Source organism: Cololabis saira, chromosome 1, assembly GCF_033807715.1.
Source record: "Cololabis saira isolate AMF1-May2022 chromosome 1, fColSai1.1, whole genome shotgun sequence".
NCBI lineage: Eukaryota > Metazoa > Chordata > Actinopteri > Beloniformes > Belonidae > Cololabis > Cololabis saira.
Genome location: NC_084587.1, coordinates 8,683,640 through 8,705,557, shown reverse-complemented (window position 1 = coordinate 8,705,557; position 21,918 = coordinate 8,683,640). Strand labels below are relative to the sequence as shown.

At 41.3% G+C, this 21,918-nt stretch overlaps 2 protein-coding genes across 3 annotated transcripts in view; both read right to left on the bottom strand.

The window, feature by feature from the left end:
• Nucleotides 1-6,845, bottom strand: part of LOC133455911 (phosphoinositide 3-kinase regulatory subunit 6) — a 69,670-nt gene extending 62,825 nt beyond the window's left edge. Inside the window, exon 1 of the mRNA XM_061734640.1 lies at nt 6,754-6,845. The gene's annotated coding sequence lies outside the window, so the exon portion shown is untranslated. The remainder of the gene's footprint in view (nt 1-6,753) is intronic.
• Nucleotides 6,846-10,326: 3,481 nt separating this feature from the next.
• Nucleotides 10,327-21,918, bottom strand: part of pik3r5 (phosphoinositide-3-kinase, regulatory subunit 5) — a 53,874-nt gene continuing 42,282 nt past the window's right edge. For both annotated transcript variants that reach the window (XM_061734638.1, XM_061734639.1), the window contains exons 11-18: nt 19,280-19,405; nt 18,542-18,673; nt 18,335-18,428; nt 16,539-16,615; nt 13,959-14,052; nt 13,734-13,816; nt 13,265-13,380; nt 10,327-11,637 (exon numbers count right to left, since the gene is read on the bottom strand). In XM_061734638.1, coding sequence (XP_061590622.1) covers nt 11,487-11,637; nt 13,265-13,380; nt 13,734-13,816; nt 13,959-14,052; nt 16,539-16,615; nt 18,335-18,428; nt 18,542-18,673; nt 19,280-19,405 — 873 coding nt within the window. In that variant the 3' untranslated portion in view covers nt 10,327-11,486. The remainder of the gene's footprint in view (nt 11,638-13,264; nt 13,381-13,733; nt 13,817-13,958; nt 14,053-16,538; nt 16,616-18,334; nt 18,429-18,541; nt 18,674-19,279; nt 19,406-21,918) is intronic.

Below are 21,918 nucleotides of genomic sequence, written 5' to 3'. Positions count from 1 at the left end.
TTTTTTATTGCCGTTGTTCTTTTATTTTATTTGCAGCGGGGTTTCTTTATATTTGCAGCGTTTCTTTTATTTGCAGCGGCGTTTGTTTCTGTTTGCAGCGTTACTTTTATTTTCAGCAATGGCGGGTCTCGGCCACCGTACATTTTTGGTTTTATTCACCGCGTTAGAGCAAACCTGGGCGACCTCTGGACTCCCAGAGACCCCTGAACGCGGACGTCCTTGTTGCTCTGCGGCAGCAGGCGGTCGGGCCGGACCAGGACCAGAACAGAGAGGGAGGAGATCCAATCAGGGATCTGTGTTTCCAGCTGAACCTTTTTTAGAAGTCTGTCTGGCGGGTTCCCCCTTCGGTCGTCTCGCTCGGTCCGTCTCATGATTTCCCAGAAACCGTTCAAGCCTCTAAGCGGATCAGATGGACCGATATCGGCCTCTGATCTAGTCTGGTTTTGACTTCTTTCTTTTAATGCATTCCAAGTAAAGTATATATATAATAAGTGGCTATTAATTTAAGCCACTTATTCCAAATCCTCTTAGGTTTCATGTTAGGAGGATGTAACGCGGCCGCTGTATTTTAATACAGGATTAAATGAATGCATATTTTTGGAAAAACACATTTTAAGAGGGAAAGCACAAATGCCAGCATTCCTGCTGGTCACCAGTTTCACCACAGCGGCTTTATTTAGCAACAGTGGGCATATTAGGAGCTTTTTTGCACCACAGCAGTTATTTTTACAGCGACTATGAAGTTCTGCAGTGAATGTCGAGTCTATCTGTCACGTATGATCAGCAGATCGCCGCAGGAATGTGTTTCTGGCCTCGGCGGTGCCCCGGCCTCTGCACGGAGCCCACAGGCCACACGACGCCGCCGCCGGCAAACGCTCCCGTTCGGTTTTCTGTTCCTCACCGGACGAAGGAGAGGGTCTGTTCAGGGCTGAGCCAGGTTTCTCTGAGGAAATGGAAAAAGCTGCGTGGGCTGACGGGAGCAACGGCGGTCAAGGACGTTGCATCTGCACGGATGGTCGAGGGGTTTCACAGCATTTGCAGGTTCAAGTGAATATTATTTATATTTTTTGAGGACCTGCAGGACTGATGGACAAAACGAACGCACGACACGCATTCAGCCATCAACTGACCAGTTTGATAATATTCTGCACCGCCACTCCAGAAACCAGGGACCAGAGACACATGACCCGTTTCTGGTTGTGCGTCTTCGGCTGCATTCACACTGCACCACCGACTCTGAAAATGTACGGAATCAACGAGAGGCCTCCGTCCAGAGGTGGAAAAAGTACAAAAATATTGTACTTAAGTAAAAGTACAAATTTTCTGCTTGAAAATTACTTAAGTAAAAGTAAAAAGTACCCATTAAGAAAATTACTTAAGTAAAAGTATAAAAGTACCTCAAATTAAATATAATAAAGTACCAAAAGTACATGGTGTAAAATGTACTTAAGTACAAAAGTAAAAAGTACAAAGTACAAAATTCAAAGTACAAAATTATTTTCAAAAGGATTGCAAAGAAATGAAGAATCCAAGAATTTGCTTACAACTCTAAATAATGGTGATATTATTCTGACCCCTTTAGCGTTTGTTTCCATTACCCCATTTTAATTTTGGCGGCTTGAGCGTCGGCTGCCGCTCAAGGCTGATTTATGGTTCCGCGTTACACCAACGCAGAGCCTACGGCGTAGGGTACGCGTCGATTTAACTCGGACCGATAATTCAGGCTTCAGTCTTCAGCGGCCCTCGACGCGACAGCGGTTCCTCCGGCCTTTCCGGCCCGCCTCTGCAGCGCAACTCCCCCGGGAGATGCGTCTCCTTCTCGGGGAGGCCGAGTCTCCCCGTCAGCCCCAGGTGTCTCGTCACGGAGCCGCCGCCGGGCAATCACGGGCAATTCACTCGCCCCCCTTCCTTCCCGTCCGCCTTATGGTTCCGCGTTAAATCGACGCACACCCTACACCGTAGGTTACGGCGTAGGGCGTGCGTCGCCGCGTACCCTACGCCGTAGCTCTGCGCCGGTGTAACGCGGAACCATAAATCAGCCCCCGCTGTGCTGTTCTCACGGCAATAGCTTACATTTTCATTTAATGTAAGACTTTAATTTGTAGCGAGTAACGACGTGTCCAATTTTAAATATAGCGGATTAAAAGTACGATTTTTTCCTTGAAAATGTAACGAAGTAAAAGTAAAAGTACAGAAAAATGAAAGTATCAATAAAAGTACAAATTCTCAAAAATCTTACTTAAGTACAATAACGAAGTACTTGTACTTCGTTACTTTACACCAGTGCCTCCGTCCGACTTGGATCTGACCGTACGACGATGTTCCCTTGAGTCGTAGGTTACGAACTGATTTGGTCGCACTATTAACACGTTGTAGCTTTTATGTTCATCGAAGATGTTCCTGGTCGCGATCCCGGAGAAGAGACCAACTTCGGACATCAGCTTTGCAAAGAGAGCGCTAGTGAACCATCACGTGACCCAGACTGCAGATACACAAGTTATATGCAGCAACTTGCAACGTTTTTATGGTGTTTTCTTGAGGGAATCGCATTAATACGTGGTTCCAGGTCGCATTTCAGGTTGCGAGTCAGGAGAAAGAGTCGTACAATTTCAGGCCTTTTTGGTCGCAAGGCAGCACATCTGCCATCTCCACCCACCCCCCCCCCCCCCCCCCCACGGAGCTACGATGGCCACTCGCATCCCAGGTACCAGAAACAACCATCAGACATGTCAAATGGCGCTTTTACACTAGTACCTACTAAGGCTGTTCGATTTTGCCCAAAAATAAAATCTCGATTTTTTTCTCTCAAAATCCGATTTTCGATTACGATTACGATTATTTTGTGAATTGACAAAAGGCAAAGAAATGATTTCAAATATGCTGTTTTTTTATTGAACATTTGCCCCATTGAGTTGCTCTTATTAAACCAAAAATGAATGAATAAAGTGCAAAACTCTGTAAAATAAGTTGAAAAAAAGTTTTAAAAAATATAATAAAATATAAAGTTTTATCTCTTTATCTGAAAAAAAAATCAGCAAATCAGCAGTTGCAAACATACAGTGAGTTATATTTCCAATTAAATAAAACAAGACATTTTCTAATTAAACTAAACTGGGTCTTTGCATGCTAAATAATAATGCAACCCATGAAGGAGGTAGAGGTGTGTAATGTCAGTCATTACATTTGCTATTCACATTTGCAAGTTTTTTGCAAGGAACACGAGCCGGTCTACCGCATCTGGCTTTAAAAAAAAAAAAAAAAAAAAGTGAAAAATCGATTTTACGATTTTCACGTTTTAACATCGTTCTAATTACATAATCGCGATTACAATTTAAAATCGATTAATCGAACAGCCCTAGTACCTACTCAGCCCGACTCGACTCGACTCGCCTTGCCCTCGTTTCTTTTCAATACCCAGATCAGAAGTAGGCGGGTTGGAGCGAAGCTGCTGTGACGTACTCGATTGTGCAATTGGGCAAACCCCCCGACCAATCGGTGGCCTGTAGTGTGATGACGTCAGATTCAGCCAACTCAGCCTCTTAGAACCTCGGCAGAATAGTTACAGAAAAGTATCTACTTGGCACGTTAGACCCCTAGTGGAAAGAACCAAACCGAGTGGAGGCGAGTCGAGTCGAGTCTGGCTGGAAAAGCGCCAAAAGAGACTTTAGTCGTTTCAGAAAGAACTTGACACAAAACTGAAAAGCAAATCATGATTTCTGGAGAAACGTCAACGCACCGAGGTCAGGAGGAACGTGACCTCCAAGCTTTCAGGTCCACATGGACACGTGGTCTCGAGGGTAAACCCCGATCTCACCACGCGGTTGGTGCTAACGCAACGGGAAGCTGGATCGAACAAAGACGAGGCCTCTCCGGAAATCAGAAAAGTCTAGAAACACCTCCCAGTTCTCCGGTTGGGAGGTCGAGGTGCCTTCGTGAACTGCTGCTATGCAAATAAAGTGTCAAGAATTTAAGTGAATTATATTTCTGCTGCTTCTTCTAACGAAGCTTGGTAGTTAATCTAGATATGTTGATGTCATCTGAATAGTGATTTATGATCATCCTCAAAATCAGCCAATGCAGTTTCATGAAGACGACAAGCTGAAATGGAGCTGAGGCTGCTTGTAAATGATGATGAACGCCGAGGAGATGCTGGTGTGTGACGGAGAACCTTTGATTATTAGACACTTATTAGAAAATGACTCTTGCAGCCGGGTGGTTGCTGTTGACTCTCCTCGTCTCAGCAGTTCGCACCTTATCCAGATAAAAAGACACTTTGACGCATGTGTTTTCAAGGTTGCGGGGGGGGTGGACACTTTCCCTGCAGCTGCAGCTGCACAAGTCATAATAAACTTTGGTCAGAGACGTTCGAGTCACACGAGGTGGCGAGGAAAAGTATGTTATCCCGCTGGGATTAACTGGCATGGCACAAAAAAGGCATTTTACCATCATCAGGTCATCGTTTCATCATTCCTACGAGGAAGTACGGAGGAGGGAGCGCCAGGATTCGGGCTTGTTTTGCTTAACCAAAGTCTGCTTTTAAGTTGTACCCATCAAAACACTGAGCTAATGTACTAAATACAAGCAAGTTTAACTTATCTCTGATTGAGGAGTGTAGCACCCTATAAGGTAATAATAATTTCCTGAAAATGTAATAACGCCTGAAAATGTAATAAAATTTGCACTTAACTCATTCGAAAATGTAATAAAATCCAATAATGTAATAACTTCACCAATAATGTAATATAATATCCTGACTGATGTTGTAATAACATTTTTACCGATAATGTAATACCTTATTACATTATTGGGAATTTATTACATTTTTAGGTGGGTCTTTTTTTTCCCAAAACTGATAATGAAACTTGGCAGATAATATAATATATAGGCTACGTTAGGGCTGGGCGATATGGACAAAAAGTCATATCTCGATATTTTCTAGCTGAATGGCGATACTCGATGTATAGTTTTTTTTTCTGTGACATAATTGGGATTTCCCCCAAAGCATTATAGCATAGCATCTCTGTTAGCTTCATTTTTTTCTGAGGCAAACCCTTAAAAAAAAGTTTTTTTACAAAGCCACGTGCCAAATGTCACACAGGTACCTTCATTAACAGAGGTCTGCACAATATCAAAATGTATAAAACAAATGAAACTAGAAATTAAAATAGCATAAAAATGCTTCTTGAATAAAATAAAACAAATATCCCTTTCCTGCATAACAATTAAATTAAAATACGCTGTGCAATTAATACAATGTAGACAGTAAGAGGCAGACTTTTCCACTGAGGTTGACAGTTGTGCAAAGAACAAAACATTTGTGCAAATCTCAAATAAAACATGTAAACAGATATTGCATCTCTTTGAGCAAATCGCAAATAACTACAACAAGTCAACTACTGTACATTTGACAGATTTTGTGCCAGGAAAACTAACCTGTCAACACAGTCAGGTTTCCGCACACAAAGGTACTTTTTTGCCAGCGCGAGGGGTCAGCGTTGATGTACAGTCAATTTGTCGCAAAATAAGCTATATCGATATAAACGATATTGTCTCGTACCATATCGCGTTTGAAAATATATCGATATATATTAAAATCTCGATATATCGCCCAGCCCTGGGCTATGTTCATTTTCAGTCCATAGTTCTACATTTTGTGTCTTAAGTATATAAGAATGTTATATACACTGTATTTGAAACACCAGAATGACTATTGGGTTAAATTGCAGACTTTGAGTATCATGTAATAAATTCCCAATAATGTAATAAGGTATTACATTATCTGTAAAAATGTTATTACAATATCCGTCAGGATATTTTATTACATTATTGGTGAAGTTATTAAATTATTGGGTTTTATTACATTTTTGATTGAGTTAAGTGCAAATTTTAGTACATTTTTAGGCGTTATTACATTTTCAGGAAATTATTACATTCTAGGGTTATAGGGTGCTACAAGGAGCACCCCTCCTCTGAGTTGGGACAGAATAAGCCTGATGACCAGTAAATGACGGACATAAACACTTTTAAAGCTAAATCTAATAGAATGATTAATATTTCAAGTGGTGGTGTGTTATTTCTAAAGGAAAACAGATCAGTGGAACTGTAACCAGCCTGCATCCCCTCCTCGACCCCAAAGTGGCACCAGGAAGCCCAGATGTAAAACAAGGAAGCTGCAGGAAGCGCGGCGGCGCTTTCAGGCTCCCACAGACGCAACAGCTTCTTATCAAACTATTATTATTATCTCAGGAGGATGATGGGGAGGGGGGTAAAATCTGCACGATGCTTCCCGTGTCAGGGGCCACGGGGCTGTTTTTAACAGCCCAGGCTGAAACAGGCGAGGGAGAAGCCTGAATTATGGTTCCGCGTTAAATCGACGCAGAGCCTACGCCGTAAGGTACGCCGTAGGGTCTACGTCGGTGTAACGCGGAACCATAAATCAGCCTTAAAGGCATTATTGCAGCCGCGTCTAATCCGCGTGTAAATTAGTTTTCGCGTGTTTTCATTATGATTTCTGCAGGAACCAAAGCCGCAAAACACCGACCTCTTTCCAGAATAAAATAAATAATAAAAAAAACTCTTGCAAAGTTCAGATCTGAACTGATATGATCAAACATCTGACAAACAGCTTGTATTATTGGTTCAACCGGAATGAGACGCAAAGCTGCAATTTCAGCTGTAAAGTTAAAAAGTTTGAACATAAAGATGCAAAAAAACGTCTAAAATTACTTATTTAGGGGTTTTGAGAAAACTCACCTGAAGTGAAGTTGTTGAGATCTCTCCATCCGCTCAGCTGAGGTTTGTGTCTGCTGTCTCTCTCTGTGTTTCTCTCTGTTTCTCTCTGTCTATTTCTCTCTATTTCTGTCTCGGTCGCGCGCATGAGTGAGTCAACTTAACTGGCCACGCCCACTTTTATTCACAATTTTTATTCACAATTACTTTTACCACAAGTGTTTCCACATAAACAGATAAAAACATATATAAAACAAATAAGTAAATAAAAGAAATTGAAAAAAATTATACATTTTATTGAGCTATTTTTGCATTTTTATTCATGTATGCATTCAAATACTTGGGTTTTTGGGTGGATGATAGGCTCTCTTTTAGAGTGCATATTGAGAACCTAATGAAAAAACTAAAGGTTAGGCTGGGTTTTTATTATTGAAATAGGGCCTGCCTTAATTTAGCAGTTAGGAAAACACTTATACAAGCTGTTCTTAAGTGTTCTATCTAGACTATGGGGATATTATTTTCAGAACACATTACAGCTTAATGATTTGGTCTCCCTGGGAGAGTTCAAAGCTGTGATTAAAAACTGCGTAACTGAAGAGTGCAATTGCTATTTCTGAACTGGATTTTGTTGTATGTGTCTGTTGTTCTTTGTCCGTTTTTACGATAACATTTTTTTCACACCGAGTACGAGTACGAGTATTTTAATTTGTGTACTCGGCGATACCGAGTACCGATCCGATACTTCTACCACAAAAATAACTAGGCTAAAAATGCAATGAAAAATGCAATGAATTGGAAGACAGGTTTTATTTGCAACAGAAATTCAATTTTAAACAAAACTCTGTGCTTTAGTCTCATCGCAGGTACAATAACTGAGCATGTGCAGTGCTTCACCTGAAGCCGTCCGTGTGAAACAACATAAACAATCAAATAGAATTTAAAAAACAGGCTAAATGAAATGATGTTACACACTCTTGTACAGTAGGTATGCACCTTAAAGTTGGTTGCGATCCGCCAATAAAACAGAGAAGAAGAACACAAACAATCCCATTGTTACAGTCCGGTTATATAGAGTGGTGCCCGTGAGTGAGACTGGCAGTGCCATTTCAGGCAAGATAGTGACAATTAATGTAAGCGGGTAGACGTATTTCAAAATAAGGTACGACGACAGAAGCAAGACAGACTGCGGGCTGTCGGCGCGGCTAATGTGGCTAACCGGCTAACCGGCTAACTCGGCTAACCGGAATGTAACAATGGGATTGTTTATGTTGTACTGTGAGTTACGTGGAGTGTTTAATAAAGTTCCCTGTGAGTAAGGGTAATACTCAACTGCCCGGTTTGTATAATTAAGGAAGATAGAATTTACTGAAACATGGAACAGCTGGCTACAGCCACAGCTGCGGACTGACCCGGGGAGCCGCGGGACGGCTCAACATCTCCCCCTAGCGGCGCTAACCAGTAACTACAAGTATCGGTGCGTGGTATCGGAGAATTTTTGCAAGTACGAGTATATGAGAGCAGTATCGGCCCCCTAGTTTTTTTTTTTTTTTTTAAAGATTTTTTTGGGCTCTACTGGCCCTTTATTAGAGATGCAGACTGGAAAGGGGTAGAGAGAGAACGAGGAAGACACGCAGCAAAGGTGCGCGGGCTGGATTCGAACCCGCGACCGCTGCAGGAGGACTGTAGCCTCAGTATATGAGCCGCCGCTTAACCCACTGCGCCACCGAGCGGCCCAGGCCCCCTAGTTTTTAACATGTTTTTTTAAATAATTTTTGTAACTCAGTAATGGTGTGCTATCTTGGCCAGGTCTCCCTCGAAAAAGAGATTTTAATCTCAAGGGACTTCCTGGTTAAATAGAAATAGAATAGAAATAGAAATAGAAATAGAAAGCCTTTATTATCATTATACTGGTACAATGAAATTAGGCAGCAGCTCCGTAAAAGTGCACACATGCAAAGACTATGTAAACAAAGACTGTGTAAACAACAAAATGAAAAACAGGAAACATAAATATATATATATTATAAAAATGAGCGAATGAGGGATTAATAATGCACGAGTGGAAGAATATTGCACTTGAATGGATGGAATAATATTGCACATAGATGAGTAAAGAATACTGCACATAATGGATAGAGACTATTACACAGTGTGAGGTAGTTTATTGGTTTAGAAAGTTCACAGCTTTGGGGAAGAGCTGTCCCTGAGTCCTATAAAGGTTAAGTAAAAGAAAAAAAAGTGTTAAATACCCTAAACCAAGCTGAAGCAGGTCTGTAAATGAGCATCGGCATCAACAGACCCCGTATGCAGCTGTGTGAATACTCGTGTCTTGCTTAAAGGCACGTGGCAGCGATGCTGGAAAAAAGAAATACTGGAAAAAAAAAAGACCTGGACAAACCCCTGTGACGTCACCCACCGGCCGACTGAAGAGTGCTATTAAAGGCTTTATAATTTCTTTTTTTTCTTCTTCTTCCTCCATGAGTTTTATGTGTCCTCCCACAGTGCCACGTTGGTAGGAAATAACATCCCATAACCTTGATTAATGCAGAATTGAAGTTGTGGGCAGTGAGCTGGCCTGCAGGGAGGCTAAAAAAAACCTCAGTTTAGCACACGTTAGCTCTTTCAGACTGGCTGGCTTAGTTTACGCCAAGCTATGACGCTCATCTATGTGTTCTTAGATTCACTTGGGTCAAATCTTTACAGCATCTCCATTTCAAAACAAAACCACATAGTGCTACTGAACCTCGGTTGGAAAACCGGCCCCAAACGGCTCACAGGTCAGCCATGCTTAGCTGCAGTCTGCTCTTTTTTTAAAACCAGACCCTGGTGGACAATCAAAGAACTGCAGTTTCCTTCTCTACCTGGACTGAGGAAGGCTTGGGAGTCGGATGGAGCCCTTTTGGGCCCACCAGGACTTCTGGGGCCCGGGTCCTGGGAAAGCTGTGTTAAGCTGCTATCACCTCACCCTGAACTCCCAAATGAGACATGAGTTTTATATAAAGATATCTTTGTGCTGCAATGCTGAAATATTCAACATAAGATGCTGAAAAGGGCCAGAATCAAATGTAATTAAATGTACAGGTGGTTTTTGTCTCGTTTTTGGTCCAAAAGTATATTTGTGACCCAAATTCTATCCCAACTAGACTCCTAGCTCGCTGTTTTGAACAAAATAACAGTTTTTAGCTCAAGTTTATGGATTTCTGAGCTAAATGCATCATATTATTTGTTCAGAATCAAGTTCTTCTCAAAATATATGTACTCACAAAATACTTTTTTCTTTAAGACCTGGAGGTTTTGTTGCTGGTTTAGGATTTAGACACATATATTACATCACAGTACCAACTGAACTGTTGCTGCTCAGATTTCTTAATATAGAAACAAATAAACTAGATATAGCATCTCCAAATCTTCCTTTACTGGAGCCATTCAACCATTTATCTTTCCTTTCTTTTACTTTTTAAAACCATTTGTGTGTGTGCGTGAGAACCAGGCCAGCCACTTCCACCGGTACAGAACGTACCGAACAGCCTGCGGCGTCGAGGGTTGAGGGTTTTATGAGACTCGAGAGAAAGAGACTCGACACATTTCTCACCTAAAAATACCCTTTTATTCAGAAAATGCATTCAACAATTTAATATTTAAGCAAAATAAAATAGATTTTTCTCTGTTTGTGCAATCAAACTTTAAGAGCCTGAAGTTGTCAGTTTACAGTAACATCTTTACTTACTTTTACTTGCAACTTTCCAAATGAAAATCGATTCCAATTACACCGAATACAGTCTCTATATTTTAATCACGGATGATTTGGATAACATTTGCAATATATTTCCATAAAAGGGGACGGCACCAATGTCACACATGTGTGTATGTATATATATAAATATAAGTATGTATATATATATTTAAAAAAAAAAAAAAAAAACAGTACCTTGCTCAAAGTTCATGTGCTTCAACTCCATAAATGAAGCTCCACATAAACATACGGGGCTACAGATTTATTTTCTATCAAGTAATAGGACGCCATCCTTGCACAACAAAAATACAAAAGACATTTTTAGATTAATTATTGTGAAAAGTGCAATTAATCAGTTACACGAGAAGGTGTACATGAGAAAGTCCGTTTAGCACCGTGTTCTCCATGTGAATCTGAAATTATTATCTCTCTCTGTATTAAAATAGATTACAGTAATTACAACGGCACTTTGATTGAGCGATCAACAGCGCCCTCTGCTGGCCGCACTCTTCATCGCAGTTACAACTGTCAGTGGCTCGTCCTCCAGAGAAAAGTAAATAAATTCCGTAAAAGACATAGAAAAAAATGTACAATCTTGAGCTAAATTTCTAATACAGAAAAAAGTTATGTTACAAGTGAGACATTTACATTTTGTACATCTATAGTGTCCATTCTGCGAGCGTCCGTGGCCGGCCGGGTTCATCCAGAGACCGAAACGTCATCGTCCACATTTCTGCAGGACTTTGATGCAGCTTCACCTGAGATTCTGAATATTCGCCCTGATCCGCGGTTCTTCTGGTCGCTTTGGTCCAGTGATATTTGATATAAAAGAGGAAGTGAGACCTGAGGAAGGAGACTTGAACGCCTCCCTTTCTGCAGAGAAAACCACCTCCAACATTTGGCCTTTTATTCTCCAGTTATTGGTTGGTGTTAGTATTTCTCACCGCCAGCACCTTGGAGGCATCCGGGCGAGCTCTTCTTCTGCAGTCCACCAAAGCCGGAGAGGATGGGGGGGTCGTCAGCGTCAGAGAAGAGCCCCGCTGAAGGTGACGATGGGCAGGCAGAGGAGGGAGCAGAAGGTCGGGTTGAGCGGCTGGATCTGCGCAGAGGTCCGCGATTTCCTCAGCCGCCAGTCGGAGGAGCTGTCGGGTTTATAGCACACCGATATTTCACACCTTAACGGGACAGACGGAGAGACGGGGGTTAGAAAAACAAAAATTAGCCCCCCCAAAAAAAGTGGGCAATACAGAGTACCCCTTACAGCAGTGGTTCCCAAACTGGGGGGCGCGCCCCCTAGGGGCTATTGCGCGCGCGACGAGGTTGGAAGGTAGATTAATTAAAAAAAAATTTAAAAAAAAAGTACGATTTTTTATTTCTTTGAGATTTTGCCTTCAATACATATGTGCAGTGAGAGACAGACAGGAAATAGGGGGGATCTGTAACATGAACAAGCCCACCCCACTCACTGAAAAGGTGTGGGGATTAAAGCTGACATTTTTGCAGAGCAATTGTTGAAATTTTGATTATTTGTTTAGCTGTTGCTGCCGTTTTTTTTTCCTCAGGGAGCTGGTTATTTTTGGAAAAAAATATGTTGAAAGTAATGCATACTGTATTGTACAGTAAAAAGAAAAAAAAAGAAATGTGTTGCACACATGAAGCAAGCCCACTCACATCACTGAAGAGATGTGGGGATTAAAGGTGTAATTTTTGTAGAGCAAATGTTCAGATTTTGGCTCCTGTTTGTATTGTTGTTTCCATCTCTGGGAGCTCGTCAGGTTGAAAATCTATTTTTACAGAGATGGACATTTTTTTCGCACATATGTTCAATATATGAAATAAATTGCAGTCGCATTTGACTGCAAAAGATGTGTGTGTGTTGAGGTCGGAGGGGGGGGCTCGAAAATTCTGTTACGTACAAAAGGGGGGCCTGGCAAAAAAAGTTTGGGAACCACTGCCTTACAGCATCCCTATGTTGCAGGCAGGTTCTGATAATCAATCAACCTTGATGGATTGATCATCAGCGAACGTGCAAACCTCGATAAAAGCAGAAGTTTTCTGCACCGGAGAGTTTAGGTGTGTGTTAACGCAATGCCAAGAGGGAAAGACATTGAAACGTTTTCAAACAATCTTGAGATCAATACTCAAGCGGAAACTTTTAAAATATTCCCCGGAGTAGAAATCCGAGCACATTTATCCCAAGGAAAAACAAAAAACTGTGCGAGCTACATCTCAAAGGCACATTAAAGTCCACGACGGCACAGTTGGAGGAGGGAGTTTGTTTGGAAGGGTTGCTAGGAGACGGCTGCTTCTCTCAGGGAGTCAAAACAAACAAAATAAACGGAAGCAAAACTTCATGAAAGCGCATCGGAAGAAGCCACAAGCTTCTGGGACAAGATAAAACCAGGGGTGGACTTATTCGGACTTGGTGACAAACCAGACACAACCACATGATAATGATTCGGGTTTGCACCCGGACGGAAACAAACCCATTTACGCAAAACAACACTTCAGATCACTGATGCTAATGCTGGATCTTTAGCTACTGAATCATCAGGGTACTTAGTATTGCCCATGTTTTTTTAAATACTTTCTTTTTGGTATCATGTTTGCAAAGTAAATAATAGCACAGTTAAAAATAGTAAACTGTGTTTGTTAGTCAGAGGTTGTACTCCCAATAATAATAGAAAACAGGGACTATGGTGAGATTATTAGCATTTATCACATTGTCACAGACAACCGCAGGAAAAGGGTTAACTGAAACGAGAGGAACAGGAAGTGCAGTGTTTTCAGGTGGGTTCATACTTGGTGACACTTTGCAGGATTTTCTTCTCATCCTGGTCCAGACAGACGGCAAAGGTGGTGTTTCCCGCTCCGCTGACCTGCACCTTATCCACCTTCACCTCCGTCACCGTCAGGTGCTGCAAAAACAGGTGCAGCAGAAACAAACATGTTACGATGCATCGACACAATCTGATAAAACTGGGGACAAAAAAAAGATTTTTTCCCTTAAAAAGTAAGTTAATCTGAGTAAACTGCATTATTATCGTAGCTTTTCATTCTTTTAAACACTCTGTTGAGCTGTGGTGTTGAGAAACTGAGCAGCAGTTTTCAGCAAAACAAATGCAAAGTGTTTTTTGTGTCTTGTGGTTTTTTGTTCTAGATAAAAAACCTGCTCTCAGATCTCAGATGTGTTTGTGTTGTAGTTTGAGACGTGATCAACAGCACGTCTCAACCACTGAACCACCGGAGACACCGACGCCGCATGTCTCACCTGGTTGTAGCCTTTCTTGCTTTTACCGTTCTGCCTCTTCAGGACCTCGGTCATGTTGAGCTGCAGGCACTCCATCTTTGAGTCTGACACAGATCATTTAAAAGCATATCAGTAAACATACTCTCATGACACAAAACATCTTTAATAGGGAGGTTTAAACCAAAGTAATTTAATAATAATTACATTTTTTTAAATAAAAACAGAGAGAGATAAGTTGGGACTTACTTAGTTCCTCTGGGTTCTTGCAGGCTTTGTTTAAGTTTATCGAGGTGCAGACTTTGGTTTCTCTTTTCCACTGGCTTCTCCCGCTGATAACCACCTGAATGAGGAGGAAACGTTGCATCAAAAAACTCAAGGACGACTTGGACATCACAAAGGATCACTGTTCGGGAGCTCAATCAAAGACTCGGGATCATCCATCACTTCCAAGGAGGTGTTGCACGGCTGATAGCATTCATTAACGTCAAAGTCCCTTAAGACATCAGGGAAGCCGAGTTGGTAGATATCTTCAAAAGACAACTTAAAACCTCTCTCTTCACTCAAGCATTTAAGCATGAGATAACCGCGCCTTAGTTGCCACTTTCCTTTTATCTATATATCATTGATTTTTACTGTTTGCATTACTTTTATACTTTTAAATGTTTTTATATGATTATTTTTTATCTTGTGCTCTTATTTGTTGATATTTTTATCTTTTTATTTTTCATATGCCTACGACTCAGTGCAGCTTTTTTACCTTTTTATATTCATATATTCATTTTTTATATTATCCTATCTTAGTAGTTGTTCTATGGAGGAATTTGGAACTGAATTTTGTCAGGCTTATGTATTATATCACTGCACTTAAATATTTGTGTTTTATGTTTTATTTGCTGTTCTTGTTTCTTGTTTGTACTGTTACTGTGAAGCACTTTGAGCTGCGACTTTCGTATGAAAGGTGCTATATAAATAAAGTTTATATTATTATTATTATTATTATTAAGAGGACCCGGACCCGGACCGTGCTCTACTACCACCATTCAAATGTGGACCCTATACGGGCTAAAGGTTTCAGAAAAAATACCTGTTTGTCTGCAGGTTCCACAGTGGCCCCGAGCGTTTGCCTACCCGGGCTCTGAGGGGGAACTAACTGGTTTATAACGTGGGAACCTTCTGGCTGTGGTTTAATTCTGGGGCCATGTTTCTACACCCACGGAAGAGCCTTTCAATCCCCCCTGTCATAGCCCATTTGTCTCCCATTTAGGGCCCCGTATATTTACCCCACCAAGGATTACCATGTGATGCTCTAAACCAACCTTTTTTCTTTGGAGCCCCCACTACTTGTGTCTAAGACCAGCCGGGCACCCCGACCCGTACGTACTAACACCAAAATAGTCTTTAATTGAATAAATTAACATTAATTATGTTTTTTTGATACATTTCTCTTTGGTTTACTCTGTATACATATGACTTTGTTTTTCTCCAATGTCACCAATGTATAAAATACGCACAAAAGGACATAAAAGGACATAAAAATATTTCTGAAAAATGTCTCTTTTAATATGAGACTAACATTTTTTAACATTTTTCCTTTCACAACCTGTCGGAGTTACGACGGAGTATTAGGGCCAAACAAAAAAACAAAAAAAGGAAATTACGAGAATAAAGTCATAATGTAATGAGAATAAAGTCGTAAAATTACGAGAATAAAGTCATAATATTACGAGAATAAAGTCGTAAAATTACGAGAATAAAGTCATAATATTACGAGAATAAAGTCGTAATATATTATAAATATATAAATATTACTTCACAAGATGCTCAATATTCCTCATTTTAACACAGGGAGAAGAAGCTCTTCCTGTTAGAGTTCTCATAAATTATATTCTCATAATATTAAGACTTTATTCTCGCAACATTACGACTTTATTCTCATAATATTACGACTTTATTCTCATAATATTACGACTTTATTCTATTACGACTTTATTCTATTACGACTTTATTCTCGCAACATTACGACTTTATTCTCGTAATGTTACGACTTTATTCTCGTAATGTTACGACTTTATTCTCGTAATTTTACGACTTTATTCTCGTAATATTACGACTTTATTCTATTACGACTTTATTCTCGCAACATTACGACTTTATTCTCGTAATTTTACGACTTTATTCTCATTATATTATGACTTTATTCTCGTAATTTCCAATTTTTTTTGTCTTAGTTTGGCCCTAATACTCCGTCGTACGGAGTAGATTAAATGTTGAGTAATGATATAATAATAAGGAATGAAATAATTTCCTGTGTTTGTCACCAGTGTATAAAAAACACATTAGAGACATTCATAAATTATTCCTAACAATGTCTTATGAATGACTCATTCGCAGATATAATTTTTACAACTGCATAATTTCAAAGCAGACAAAGTTTCGCGCCCCCCCCAGAGATCTCTGGCGCCCCCCCAGGGGGGGCCCGGACCCCAGGTTGGGAGACACTGCTCTAAACCGTCAAACCACATGGAATCATCTAAACATCAATTCACGTGACCCTCCCCCTCCGCTGGTCTGAAGTGGCACAGTTACATAGCGTGCCTTTAATATGGTAAACATCCGTGTAAAGCTTCATGCTGCATAAACCAGAAGGGCCACAGCTTTGTCGGGCCAGAACCCACATCCTTGTTATGGCTGACTGAATGATGGTAACTGAAACCAGTTATAGGCCATTGAAAAGTCAGCAAATGCTTTCTACCGCTTTCCTGTCTACGTACCTTCAAATAAAGGCCATTAGTGACACATCTTTTGATCAAAGTCAGTGGTTCTTACCCGGTTGTACACCACTTCCAGCGTGAGAGGCACCGCTTCTCTGTCACCGTCGATGCCGAACCGCTTACTGGCAGTGCCTAAATAAAACGAGAAGAGGGCCAAAACACGTCTTTATTTAATTATCACCTGGAGAGGGAAACCAGTTTGTTTTTTTTTATGAACAGTAGTTAATTTTACGTCCGTGTGAACGCTGAATAATGGAAAGAAGCCATTTCCACAAGTAACCAGAAACGAGGTGTAAACACAGCGTTCCCCGAACTTTTAGTTCCTCTAGGAAATCAAAACTCAGAAGTGCCAGCGGTGATGAAACCAGGAAAGTAGAAGTGATCTGACTGGTGTTATAGAGAAAGCAGATCTTCCTCTTCCGTAAACGTAGTCCAGCCCCGACCTCGGAACCACTGATGACGCATCTCGCTGCACGGGATCACTAACCCTTTTCCACCAAACCGTTCCAGGTTCTGGTTCTGGGCCGGTGCTGACTTTGGAACCGGGCTTTCTGTTCCCACTGACAAAGAACTGGCTCCGGGCCAGAAAAAACGGTTCCAAAGTAGCACCAACTCTTTGCTGGACTATGAGGAAAGAACCGCTAACGTCAACGGAGGGGGCGGATTTGTTAAGACCAAGGGCCAATCCCAATACACCCCCTACTTTCTACCACTAGCCCTAAAAATGAAGCCACAAACTTTAGGGTCCTAAAGAGATCCCCAACCTGGGCTCAGTTTATCCAAATAACGCCTGTTAAGAAATTTGCTCCGAAGTTTTCGGGGATTAGAGGATCGCCGGCAATTTATGGTTCCGCGTTACACCAACGCAGAGCCTACGGCGTAGGGTACGGCGTACGGAGCGCGTCGCCGCGTACCCTACGCCGTAGGCTCTGCGTTGGTGTAACGCGGAACCATAAATCAGCCTTTATTCTGGCGAGATCTGAGGATACAACGCAACAACGGGCAAGCGAGTGATTATCACTGAGTGAATATTATGAAAGTAAAATATATATTTCTCGCTAGAAATGTAATCAAAACACATTGTTATGCAGAAACTAACTCAAAATATTGATTTGATTCACTAAAAAATAAGAAATGTCCGCCATGTTTTTTTTTTTTTATTCAGTCTGCAAATGATGACGTAAAGCATTCTGGGAAATTTTCTCAGGCCCTAGGTCGCGAAGTCAGCACCTGAAAACCTTCGCTCTGAAGGGCTAGATTCATACACACTAGCCCTCAATATGTCCACTAGCCCTACATGCAAAGAGGAATTGGGACAACACTACCCTCAGGGGAACGTGCAAAATTTAGGGGTAGTGCTGAAAAGTAGTGGTAGGGGGGATTGGGACTGGGCACAAGACTGTGAGACAGCAACATTTTCAAGTAAGCAACGAATGAATCTGGATGCAGTAAAGCAGCAGTGGTCTGAGGAGGAGACAACCTGTCTTTTAGGCATGTGGTCCACGGAGAAAGTCCAAGGGAAACTGGATTTTTGATTTTCGCACCAATGTAAACGCAGTGACTTAATTGATGTTTGTAGCGATGTAATGACGTAGCTCCCGTTAGCACCGCGAGCTATGGAAAAGCAAACCGGTTCTCAGCTGGTTCCTAGTTGAACGAGTTGTGAACCAGAACCAGCCCTGGAACTGATTTGGTGGAAAAGGGGTACCAGAGGTTTTCTAAAGAGCACTTTTGAAGCCTTGTTTTTTCTGAAAAACTATGAAGACTGGCAGCTCTTTTTGTCATAATTCTTCAGCTGGAATAGATTTGGTGGAAAAGGGGTCTGAGGTGTTGCTAGGCTACGGCGCTCACCCATGGCCTTGATGGCTCGCGTTCCTGCAGTGTGACCCAACTCCAGGGAGTGGACGAACACCTCGGTCCTCTTCTCTCCGCCGACGAACGTCAGCTGCAAAAACCAGAGACGCTGCGTGAGTCGCTGAATCTGAACGGAGGGCTCGGGGGGCCCCGGGGGCCCCGGAGGGCCGGCTTTGTGTGTTCTGTGTGAAAAGCGGGTCTGACCTCGGCTTGGTAGAGCTGGATCAGCGCCGGCCGAGCAGCGTAGCGGCAGTAGTACAGCACCAGGTCGGCCAGGATGGGTAGACGCTGCTCGTAGGAACTATCGTAGGACTCAGACTCCGTCTTCGAGGTTTGCTGCAACAACATTTAAACACCACCATAAAATCATGCGGCAAAACTAAATAAATAATAATAATAATTGGGATTGTAGCACCCTATAATGTAATAATTTCCGCCTGAAAATGTAATAAAATGTGCACTTAACTCAATCGAAAATATAATAAAATCCAATAATGTAATAAAATATCCTGACTGATATTGTAATAACATTTTTACCGATAATGTCATACCTTATTACGTTATTGGGAATTTATTACATTTTGAGGTGGGTCTTTTTTTTTTTCCCAAAACTGATAATGTAATACTTGACAAATAATGTCATAAACACCAGAATGACTATTGGGTTAAATTGCAGACTTTGAGTACCATGTAATAAATTCCCAATAATGTAATAAGGTATTACATTATTTGTAAAAATGTTATTACAATATCCGTCAGGATATTTTATTACATTATTGGGGAAGTTATTACATTATTGGTGAAGTTATTACATTATTGGGTTTTATTACATTTTCGATTGAGGTAAGTGCAAATTTTAGTACATTTTCAGGCGTTATTACATTCTAAGGTGCTACAGGGATAAACCTGAACACGAGTGGAGAGGTGATGCCCTGGGCGTACCTGGCAGACCACGTTGGTGGGCAGCTTGAGCAGGCTGAGCGTGTTCCTCTCGTACCACGGGTCCAACATGCCCAGCAGATGTGCGATGTCATTGGTGCTGTCGCCGGAGCCGGACTGGTTCAGATCCTGCCGGAGCATACGGAGCCACGCGTCTCACGTTAGCGCGCCATTTCACACCCACAGAGCATCAATGCAGAAACCGACGTTTCAAATCCTCAGAAAAACTAATTTAGTACTTTAAATTAAACATATTCAGATTTTTTTTTTTTAAGTTGACTTAAAAGGTCAAAAGTCCTGTAAAATACTTTTAAAGCTCTGCTCATATGGCCCTTTTCCACTAGTACCCACTCAGCCCGGCTCGGCTCAACTCCACTCGGTTTGGTTCTTTTTCACTAGGGGTCTAACGTACCGAGTAGATACTTTTCTGTAACTACTCTGCCGAGGTTCTAAGTGGCTGAGTCGGCTGTATCTGACATCATCACACTACAGACCACCGATTGGTCGGGGGGTTGGAGTCAGACGTGTGAGTCAGGAGGCGGAAATCAGCGAAAGAGACTCTGACGGCGGATTCTTGTTCATTTTATTCGACAGGCAATCCCAGCACAAAAGTCTGTTTCATGATCCAACTCTGAGGTGCAGATGTTCATAAACCTGGTGCTGAGGAGAGAATTAAAAAGGGATCTAGACGGGCGATAAGGAACGACCAGATCTACCAGGAAGTTTTGTCACTTCATAGCTGCTCACGGCTACCAACTGACTTTTCAGCAGCGCCGAGACAAACTAAAATAATTACAAAGTGTCGCCGCTTGAAGCTTCTCTCACTCTCATTTTTTAACTTGATATCGAACACAAGCCACAGACCCAGCAGCACATTTATCATCTCCTCCATGTTCTACATCTTTAGTGTTGTTGTCTTCTTCGTTTAGATCCGCCAATCAAATGCATCACAGCAGCTTCACTCCAACCTCCTACTTTTGCTCCAGGTGCTGAATTGTTATGGAAAAGAAACCAGGCCAAGTTGAGTCGAGCTGAGATGAGTAGAGCCAAGTAGGTACTAGTGGAAAAGTGCCAATGGTGGGAGGTTTTTGGGGGTGGAGTCAGCCTCGTGACTCCACCCCCAAAAACCTGCCTATGGTCTGTGGGCCTCTTATGAAATTCATCTTTTTGTCCGGTTGAGGTCCAAAACCAGGTGTTTTTTTTAGCTGGATATTGAATCCTAAACAAACTTTAAATGGACCAAGTCCTGTGGGAGTAAAAGTACCATGTGACCCGGCCACCTTTATTCCAGCATGTGGTCCAGGAATGATGATAAACGAATTCATAACTGACATTTACTAGTAAGCAGCTTTAAAAGGTTCCCGATTCATCTTGAACCCGGGGGCATGAACATATTTAGGCCATGTTTACACATAGCCGGGTATTTACAAAAACTGATATTTCCCCCTCTACGTGTTGAAAAATACTATCATTTACATGAACCCGCATAAATACACTGTTAGGGTGCTATGAGCATCCAAACCTACAGGGGGCAGTGTAACGAGAAGATAAAGTCATGCTAGCCAATCAGAATCCTGGAAAAAAACATCAACAAATGATACAAGTAACTTCAGTGGCCAAACAAATTGTAAACCCAGGTCGCACTCATGACGCTGGTGACGTTTCTGTCGCATAATGTGACGTTCTGAAGCCTAAATGTCCGTTTCCCTCAGTTTACAAGCAAACGTGAAGACAGAGTTTTTGCAAGTCTCCACTTTTGCCAGAGTTTTCAGATATGAACGTTTTTGGTGACTTTGAGCTTCTTTTTCGTGTTAAACGAACGGCCAAAACGCATGAAAACACCACCGTTTTTGCTACGTGTAAACGGGGCCTTAGCATCACAGCGACGGCCTTTATTTTCGGAGCCGACGGTGGGCGGGGCTAGTGATGGGCAGTATCTGATCAGTGGGCCGTGGGTTTCATGTAGGGATGGGCGGTATGGACTAAAAAATGTATCACGATAATTTCTGGCATTTATCCCGATAACGATAAAAATTACAATAAAAAAATACCAATTCAACTCCACCTTTGTAACTATAAATCTATCACCACATTCAGTCTTTGGAGCCAAATCACTGCTCTAAAATAATACTAAATACTATTAAACTACACCAATTACATTGAATTAATAAAAACCAATTAAATGAGTTACACCTGTACTGCAAAATTGGAATGACTCAGATCCGTCATGTTTGTTACACAAACACGTCATCAATGGGAATTGATCCTTCTTTCTTTCTTTCTTTCTTTCTTTCTTTCTTTCTTTCTTTCTTTCTTTCTTTCTTTCTTTCTTTCTTTCTTTCTTTCTTTCTTTCTTTCTTTCTTTCTTTCTTTCTTTCTTTCTTTCTTTCTTTCTTTCTTTCTTTCTTTCTTTCTTTCTTTCTTTCTTTTCTTTTCTTTCTTTCTTTCTTTCTTTCTTTCTTTTCTTTCAGGCTCATTTCTTTCAGGCTCATTTCTTTCTTTCTTTCAGGTTCATTTCTTTCTTTCTTTCTTTCTGGCTCATTTCTTTCTTTCTTTCAGGCTCATTTCTTTCTTTCTTTCTTTCTTTCTTTCAGGCTCATTTCTTTCTTTCTTTCAGGCTCATTTCTTTCTTTCTTTCTTTC